Source organism: Macrobrachium nipponense, chromosome 15, assembly GCF_015104395.2.
Source record: "Macrobrachium nipponense isolate FS-2020 chromosome 15, ASM1510439v2, whole genome shotgun sequence".
Lineage (NCBI taxonomy): Eukaryota > Metazoa > Arthropoda > Malacostraca > Decapoda > Palaemonidae > Macrobrachium > Macrobrachium nipponense.
Window position 1 is genome coordinate 44,803,784 of NC_087208.1, and position 9,955 is coordinate 44,813,738.

At 34.0% G+C, this 9,955-nt stretch overlaps 2 protein-coding genes across 3 annotated transcripts in view; one reads left to right on the forward strand and one right to left on the reverse strand.

Moving 5' to 3' along the window:
• Positions 1 to 896, forward strand: part of LOC135226842 (uncharacterized) — a 1,463-nt gene extending 567 nt beyond the window's left edge. Inside the window, exons 2-3 of one of the 2 annotated variants that reach the window (XM_064266530.1) lie at positions 69 to 146; positions 440 to 896. In XM_064266530.1, the coding sequence (XP_064122600.1) occupies positions 69 to 146; positions 440 to 754 (393 nt within the window). In that variant the 3' untranslated portion in view covers positions 755 to 896. The remainder of the gene's footprint in view (positions 1 to 68; positions 147 to 439) is intronic. The other variant, XM_064266532.1, reaches the window with a different exon arrangement.
• A 5,525-nt stretch (positions 897 to 6,421) lies between these two features.
• On the reverse strand, positions 6,422 to 7,685 carry LOC135194872 (pro-resilin-like). Its single transcript, XM_064221063.1, has 3 exons — positions 7,628 to 7,685; positions 6,992 to 7,069; positions 6,422 to 6,874 (listed from the first exon to the last, which is right to left on the reverse strand). Exons 1-3 carry the CDS (start codon positions 7,637 to 7,639, stop codon positions 6,524 to 6,526), a joined length of 441 nt encoding a protein of 146 aa, XP_064077133.1. The 5' UTR covers positions 7,640 to 7,685; the 3' UTR covers positions 6,422 to 6,523.
• Positions 7,686 to 9,955: the final 2,270 nt, after the last annotated feature.

Consider the following 9,955-nt stretch of genomic DNA (forward strand, 5'->3'; position numbering starts at 1 on the left):
TAACTCAAAATATTAATAAACACGCAGACCAGGCTTCAAAAATGACCTAAATTTTCCACACTTTTCAGGCCTGGCTGCCAACTTTTTATCTACTCCTACATCTTACGTCTGGCAGGGGGAGAGCTGATGCTTTCTCTCTTTATGGGGTAGGACATTTTCCCTTCATGGTGAAGTAATACCTAATAAAATCAAGAGAGTTCATGATGGATCTAAGTAATTTCTAGTTGACATTACGTAGTATATAAATCACAGAGCAATGCATATTGCTATTTTTGTTATTGATGAATAAATATACGAAATGTGGGCTCAGTTCAATAAATATGTTGCTCTTTACATTACGATCGTCAGGCGATTCAGTTTGACCTGAACTTCCATTAAACGATTAAGTGGAAAAAACGACAATTTCAATCTAATTAATGTATGGCTTCCCAAATTCCAGACAGGATCCGATCAACTGACCAATGATCAATCATACGAGCCATCCCAGGACGGCTACAACTTCAAATTCGTCGTGAGAGAAGGAGAAAACAGTGAAATCAACGACCACAGCTTCCAGGAAGAAGGGCGAGAGGATGACTCAAAATATGGGGAATCGTCACAACTGGACGGACGTTTCCAAACGGTGCGATTTTACCTCGACGCAGAATCCTCGAGTTACGTCGCGGAGATCAGCTACGAGGGGGAGCCGTTCCAACGGCGCGACCTCGGCGAGGCTGCTAATGACATCTCGGTCCTATCTGGGGAGTTTAAATGAGTCTGTTGATGATGATTTTTACTTATTATTTTTATGAATGGTAACCCTTATTTATTATCTTATTGGATGGATGCGTGTATTTATTATTTCCATGGTTTATTACCGTTGTTTTTGTTATAGATAATAAAGAATATGACTTGATATGGTTTGATTTTAATGTACTTTATAAAAATATTTTTTAATTTCCGACACTTTTGCGAATTGCATAGATAACAAGAACAATTTGCAACTGGAAATCAAAACCATTATATTAAAAAAAATTAAACATTATGGCCACCATTATAAAAAAAATTATCATTACTTAAGCCAAGAATAGTTATGAGCATATTGATTTCTCAGAGGAAAAAATTTATCTCTAAAATGCCTTTGTTGAACTAAGAAGATTCAGAAAGAAAATTTAATATATTTGTTTAGTTACTATCATAGCTTTAACTTTATACAAGAGTCTTATACTCTTTATAATTGAGTGATAGTCATATATTGCAAATAATAGGCAAGTAATCTTGTTGGTTACAGATGCCTGTAATTTAACTATTTAATTGTGAAAGATTCACTGGGCATAGTTCTCAATCTATACATTATAGTATATATATATATATATATATATATATATATATATATATATATATATATATATATATATATATAAAATTAACTACTTTATATATATATACTATATATATGATCTATATATATATATATACATATATATTATATATATATATAAATACATACGTACATACATACATACATACAAACATGTGTATACATGCACGTATGTATAATGAGTACAAGTAAGCGCTTCTCGTTATGAAAAACTCAATTTTTTCTGACACGAAAAAATATTTCTATACGTCTACATATTTGACACTGGGCAATTTTCTTACATAGAGTTTTCTTATCGATGCAGAATATTCTCTAATTTATGTCAACTATAATTTATAGAGGTAAGGTCTTATCAATCTTTATATTACCTTATAAGAAAATTAGATTAATTTATAGTTCCCAAAATTTCTTGTTACTGACATTAATGACAACATGTGTCAAGCCAAGGCTTGAACCTCTCTAGAGTTCTGCGATGTATAGGGTATCCGTAAAGTCCCAGTATTATTACAGGCAATAAATACTTGTAATGGTACTGGGACTTTATGGACACCCTGTACTTCGTTATATAAATATAAAAAAAAATACTCGCATGCATAGTATTCCACTTCGAACAAACCGTAACATTAGTTACTTCTCCGTAACGCCGTTAAAACCCAAGTAATCGAAGACGTTTCGTCATTACTGGGCCAAGTCTACCCAGTGAATGGTATTCCTTGGACTTCCAAATAAGCCGAGCTTGCCTTGTTGTTATACAGACGCCCCGAGTATCGGTTTTGCTCAACACTTACCACTGAACAATATAGAGCAGAAGGTATTCAATATTTCATGACACCTAACAAGTTTGTGTGTTATTTTTTTCAAGGAGCCATACGATTGCCAAACTGACCTCCCCTTCCCCACCCGGATCTGATGTAGGGGCATGTGTATTCTGGTGCATATGTGTATTGTCAGGATTCTATAATGGCTCTAAATCGTTATATTGCATGCACACAAAAAAAAACATTAAAAAGTTCACAACAAAGTCCGCAAAAAAAATCCACAAATAATTTCGAGCAACATTCCTCAAAAAAAAAAGTCATTCACAATTCGCAGAAAAAAAAAAAGAAATCCTCACCCCAAAAATCACAACAAACTTCACAAATACACAATAAAAAATCCACAAAAACAAATAAATAAAAATGTAGCAAAAAAAAATCAACAAATTTCATAAATTCCCTGTAAAAAAATCCACCGAAAATCCAGAAAAAAAAATTCCGCAAAAAAAAAAAAAAAAAAAATTACACAAACCGTATTGTGATGGGCCCCTACATACAAGTTTCCCATTCCGATCACCTGTGCCTTGAAATCTGTGAAGGCTTGACAACCTAAAGGAACCAGAAGATAGAGAACCCAGAAGCTCACGTTGGGAAATCCTCCTTCTTCGAAATGGTCGGCAGAGGTGAGAATGACCTAAAGTGGGTGGCCTTGACTTCGTTCGAATGGACAGGTTGCTTGGGGTGGGAGTGTGTGTGTATGTATGTGTGTAAGAGAGAGAGAGAGAGAGAGAGAGAGAGAGAGAGAGAGAGAGAGAGAGAGAGAATATAACTTACCATGGACCAAAGGTTATATTATTTTCATAATTGTAACTTTATTAAGAGGAACCTTATTAGGCCTCCATTAGAAACAAACAGAGAGAGAGAGAGAGAGAGAGAGAGAGAGAGAGAGAGAGATAATATATAACTCTCCATGGACCTATTAATTTCCATTTTAAGTAAAAGAAAAATAGCAACGAGAGAGAGAGAGAGAGAGAGAGAGAGAGAGAGAGAGAGAGTTCGATGGGTTTCCCGAAATCACTGGTCAATCGTTTGTTGATTCTGTATTCTTTTGACTATTGACTTTATAAAGCATTTTATTCACAACATCATACTGTGTAATCAAAAGAAATTAATGCATTTAATTTCACAGGGAACTTTACACATTTATAAAATCTATTCCTATTTATGAGTCTTCTTCTTCTTCTTCTTCTTCTTCTTCTTCTTCTTCTTCTTCTTCTTATTATTATTATTATTATTATTATTATTATTATTATTATTATTATTATTATTATTATTATTATTATTATTGGCAATTCCACCTTCTACACCTTTACTATTAATGAAATAAAATTTTTAGAAAAACATGATCAAGTCTTGCTATTCCTATTGTAATACATAATGGTTACTCACACATACACACACACACACACACAGACTATTACGCAAGTTAAATAACTTAATAAACAATACCGCATGGAATAATCTTGAGCAACAAGACAAAGTTTTAAACTTATCCAACACCCCCCTTACTATAAATCAACATTTAGTTTTAAATCTAGGCTTATCCTTTGCCATTATGCCAGACCGCAAAAACAACCTAGACTTCATAGTGTCTTTGATAAATTCATATCTGACAAAAACTACAGCCGTGAAGAGATATTTTTAAAAGGAGTGTTACTAAACGCTTTAACTGACCTGAATAAGAAATATCCTGTTCCCCGTAGATTTATGATAGCCATCCGCTCGCTAAAAAAGTTAGATGTTATAATAAGTAGATACGACAAAGACGGCAAAATCGTGATAATGGACAAAGACTTCTACCTCGACAAAATCAACCAACTCCTTAGCGACACTAACACTTACGGCAAATTGACGAAAAATCCCCTCCAAAACGTCCCCACAGAATTTTTTCGGAAAGTAAGATTAATTGGCCAAGACAAAAAGATTATTGAACTATTTGAGAAATTTAAAGTAATTAATCCTAAATTACCTTGCTTTTATGGTCTTCCCAAAACTTACAAAGACAATCTTCCATTCAGACCCATCGTTTCATGTGCCGGAACTTTCAATTACAAAATTCTAAATGGTTAGCTGGCCTCCTTTCCCCCTTTTTAGGCACTTTTTCTACCAGTCACATTAAACATTCGGAAGATTTTTGTCACAAATTCAGAGAAGCACATATACCACTTCACAACATAAAACTTTTAAGCCTTGACGTAGATTCCCTATTTACAAAAGTACCAGTACAGGACGTTCTTCAGTTTTTGAGGGAAAAATTATCCCCCTAATCAGATCATTTCCCATTGGCGCTTGACAAAATAATAAAGTTAGTAGAATTATGTGCATCTAATAACGTATTTTCATTCGGGGAATCATTCTATAAGCAAAAATTCGGGTGTAGTATGGGTCGTCCTTTAAGTCCTGTTTTAGCCAATCTGTACATGGAATACTTTGAAACTACAGTAATAAATGCAATAAAACCCAAAAACATGCTGTGGAGGAGATATGTAGATGATATTCTAACATTTTGGGATAATAAGTGGGACAATTTTAATGAATTCCTTTCAAAATTAAATGCATTAGTGCCCAGCATCAAATTTAAATTTGAATGGGAAACAGACAACAAAATTCCTTTTCTTGATGTTTTAATAATCAGAGACACGACAGAATACAAATTTACCACATACAGAAAACCAACGTTCTCACTTTCATACATTCACTACTTTACTTATCACGACATTGCTATCAAGATAGGTGTAGCCAGCAACCTGTTCTTAAGAGCCTTACGAATTTGTTTCCCAGATTTCCTGAAAAAGAATTTGAACTAATTCATTAACAACTTTCATCTTTAAAGTATCCTGACAATATAATTGAGAAAGCAATTCACAAAGCAAATGTAATTTTCTACCGATACCCTAAGACAAGACGAGAGATACACCCAACAATAAAATAAAAATTCCACACCTGGACACTATTAAGATGGTGACTCAGACCCTCGTAAAATCTACCCCTTTTGCAATTACTTATCCAAACACCTCAGCCAAATCCCTGATTAACGTCCAACAAAAGACATTCCCCAAGGACACAGGGGTTTATGAAATCCCATGCCAGGACTGTGACCAGTCTTACATCGGATTTACAGGAAAATCACTTCCCCAGAGATTAATACAACACAAACGGTCAGTTAGGTATGGACAACAGAACTCAGCTATTTTCAACCATATAAATGAACATAACCATAGAATAAACTGGACTTTGTCACATATAATTTATAGCAGCAACTGCCGGTACAAGAGTCAAATGATGGAATCGGCCTTAATAAAAGAGAGGCAGGTAATGAACATCTCAAAAGAAGCATGGGACTCAGATGTGATCGACAAGATTTTCATTCAACCAACGCTTAAGAAGATTAAAGGAAGATTATCAGCGGGGGTGACCTAAATTGGCTTACCTGTGAATGGACCTCTTGGTATAAATATCACCTTTTCTGTAAACTTTTCTCATTCATCTACCTGAAGAGGGAGACAGCAGTCTCTGAAATATAGTATTTTTTTCTCTATGTTTTGGTGTTTTTATGGGTTCCTTTTATTAGATGGAATTCTGATGTAACAGAACATTTTTACCAGTATATATATATATATATATATATATATATATATATATATATATATATATATGTATACATACATACATATGTATATATATAATATATATATATATTATGTATATATCTATTTATGTATTTATTTATATATATGTATGTATATAAAGATTAATCTACTGGTAATGGATTAAGAAATGCATAGAAATTTAGAACTTTTTTCCTTTGTTATTGGTATATATTATACCAACTACTTCACTGTATAATGGCAAAGTCATACACAATCTGGAATTCATTTTAAAGACCACTTATATTTTACTTCTAAATTTAGCAACCGTTTTCCATGCTTCCTCCCGTACACAAAATATTGAGAGAAGTGGAATAAATAACAAGAATAAACAGCATATAAATTTTTTATATATCTATCAACGTGGAAATAAGTGGTAGAACGAATACTAAGGAAAAATTATAATGAAATTTAAACCGTAAATTGTCCTAGTAATGCTTGATAATGAATTCCCTTGATTATTTGGGAATTTATAATGAAAAGATAATAGACATTTTCTTTTCATCAATCTCTACTGAATATTTATTTTAAAAGAATACCTCTTAATTGTAGGTAAAGTTGTTTGTTGTAATATAATAGAGAATAAATGAAAGGAAGTGATTAATTAGACATTTTATTTGCTTAAACAGAGCAATAAATATTTGTACAATAAATATTGGCGGTAGTGTACCATCAAGCCTGGGCAACCTTCATCTCCAATCCTACTTAGATTCGTTGGAGTCGGGAGCAGAGTAACGAGGCCTTGGTGGGGCGTATCTAGGAGCCTCGAAGGATTCACTGGACCCGGATTCGACGGAATCGGGGAACTGGGCCTCTCCTTCGTAGGATACTTCGGCTACGTATCCGTCGTCGCCGTCGACGTGGTAGGACACCTTCTGGAGACGCCCGTCGGGAAGCTGGACATAGTAGGATCCTTCAGTGTCGTCTCCGTCGCGGGATTCCTGGTGTCCGAACTCGTTGCTGGAGGAGTCGTCGCTCACGGCCCAGTTGAAGCTGTACTTGGCTTCGCTGGATTCGTAGGACTCCTCCGAGGATTCGGAGCCTGAGGATACCTATAAATAGAAAAAAGTTATTTAGTACTCGTAGGAGAAAATTTTAGATATTAGGAATTACCCTTAAGACCCCACAATATTTTTGACAACCTTGAACAGTAAAAGGACGTCACTTACTCTAGGGGCAGCATAGGAGTAGGTTTCCCTGCTGTCCGCAGCAACAAGGGCTGCCAAACCCAACACAACAAGAAGGACCTGAAAGGCATGGAAAGAATGAACAGCCATATTTAACCAAAGCTAAAATACGTTCATCTTCAACCGGAAGACTTCAAATTGTAATATAAATTTATATTTGGTTTTATGACAATTAGGCTTTCTAAGCCCAGCACTAGGGCACCTTTTGTCCATTCAGCACTCAAGACAATGGCAAAGGGGAGGTGGAGTGGTTGGAAAGCAAGCTACAGAGATCCAGGAAATATATTAGAAAAAATACATAGATTTCGAAGTGGAGCTAAATGAAAAGGTAAACATTTGCACTATGAGGTAATTTTTGGAAAAGTTGAACAACACGATAAAGAGAGCCAGAGAATACAGATGAAGTACAAGGACGTAAAGGTAAAATTGGGAAAGAACCCGACAGTTAAACTAAGAAGTAACTGAAAATCTACCAAGACTGAAGAAATTGAATAACCAAGATTTACGAAATGAAGTTTGAATGGAGGTACAATAAAAGATTCAAGAAAAACCTAGACTTGACAAGAACTGGAAGCCACTCTAACAAGATTTTGACATCTATGGAAACACAAAGCCTACCTTAGACTGCATGACGATGTATCGAATGACTTCAGTACTCTGTTCCTTCCCTGGACACAGTGCCAAATATATATACCAACCTCCGCTAAAAGGGGGCGTGGCGCAACTCATGAGAATTCAAGTTTTTTTCACCTGTCTAGTTTCGTAAGCTCAGGCTTCGCTTGAATACTTTATGAGACCGACTACAAAACCGGGTATAATTTTAGGTGTGTGTGTGTTTTTTTTAAGTTTATCTTTGTTTTCATATATATTTGAACAAATTCTTGGTTGGACTATAAACGGGGACGTCGTTCTGTAAATTGGTATAATTATGTCGATTTGTATTTTCTCTGTGACGAGGACTAAAATTTAGTGGGTGTTTCTTGGTCTGAACAGGTTAATTTTGAAGTTGTTAATAAATTTTGTCTATTATTATTATTATTATTATTATTATTATTATTATTATTATTATTATTATTATTATTATTATTATTATAGTTAATTCTACCAAGAGTCATTCGTATCTATACAAGTTTGGTAAAATCACATCAGTATTATTATTATTATTATTATTATTATTATTATTATTATTATTATTATTACTAAAGACTTATTTCCAACTTGATTCGTCTGCTAAGAGTTGTAGAAATTGATATAGATTTGGTAAAAAATTTATTATTATGATGATGATGATGATGATGATGATGATGATGATTATATTAATTATTATTATTATTATTATTATTATTATTATTATTATTATTATTATTATTATTATTATTATTATAACTGTTTTTGTAGTTATCGATGCTTCTTATTCTACTATATAACCAAATCATTTTTACAACTCTCAAACTTTACAACTGAAAAGAAAACTTATATATAAAAATACTTATAATTTTTATTCAAATATGATATTCTCAAAAGATTTTAAGTTGTGGCTTATTCAGAGCAACGGAGTGACACCAAAAGTAAAAAATAAAAGATTGCGTCACTGCAAAGCAAGACTGGGCATCAGCATACCACGCATGCGCGAAGGTCAAGCCAGGTGACCTTGGCAACGTGGTGTCCGTGACCTTCTTGACCTGGTAAAAGGGTGGAGCAGGTCTAATTTGACCTTAGGTCCAGGTTTAATGTCTTGTGGTTCGTGGAGAGTTACATCTCTCTCTCTCTCTCTCTCTCTCTCTCTCTCTCTCTCTCTCTCTCTCTCAATGTTGTTGCCAATATGTAGCTTAATTGTTAATATTTACATTCAATATATAAAACGTTTAGTGCTAATATGTATCAAATGTTACACACTGTTGTTGGATGTACAGTGAAGGTGGACAAAAAGTGATTATTCTAAGACTACAGGTAATCTAGGAAAAGTTGAAATATTTTTATATTTAAGAAATTAGAAAGATGTCGTTTGGCAGTTGAATATTCTCAGAACCAGAATCCTCTCTTTACTACGGTGTTACACAACGTATACTAAAGAGATGGTAAAAAAAAATGTATAGCATACTAACGTATTTTACTGTGGTCTACGTCGCGTTTCTTCTTGTAATAAAGAAAAAATATTGCACTTCATACGTTATCATGATTAAACATATTATTAATGAATAACTTTCAAGAAAGTTCAAAGATGATAAGTTGGTTTTAGTACCAATACGCACGTCGCTGTATCTATATTATTGTTGAGATCATTATTCCCGGGCGTTGACAGCTTCCGATAATGAACGTTTGTATAACATCATTCCTTGCAATTAACAGTGATTAAGTAGTAAGTTGGGGGAAATGACAAAACTTAAAGGGTATTTTAATTCAAAATCGACATTTATCTTATGTTTCGATTTATGGTATATGAACTGTTATCATTTTCATGTATATTTGATAGGTCAAAAATAAATTTCAGAGTTACGTAATTTATGTCTGCGATGAAATTTCGTATCACAACAATTTCTTGGTCAATCTACGTTTGGTTGATACAGCACACCTTGACATATTATGCAGTCAAATATCTTCATAAGATGCTGCTGTCAGGACGAGCATATAGAAGGGAGCATATAAAAGGGTGAATTGGGGGCCCCTCTTGGTGCATGGTTCAAGATGTTCCCCAATAAAATAAATATTACGAAGACCTTTCTCAAATATCAATCATACAAAAATACCTTATTTCTTTTTTTACAAACAGTAGCGGTTGTTGAGCTGTACCTAATACCCTTTGAAAAACCCTTTGTAAAGACGTCCCATAGAGAAGGGTGACTCTACCTTTGTATGGTATAATTTAAGCTCAATAAAGGTAACCACTCCTGCATCTCACCGTCAGCAATTACATGGCTACTAGTTTCGATATGGTTGACTGGTCAA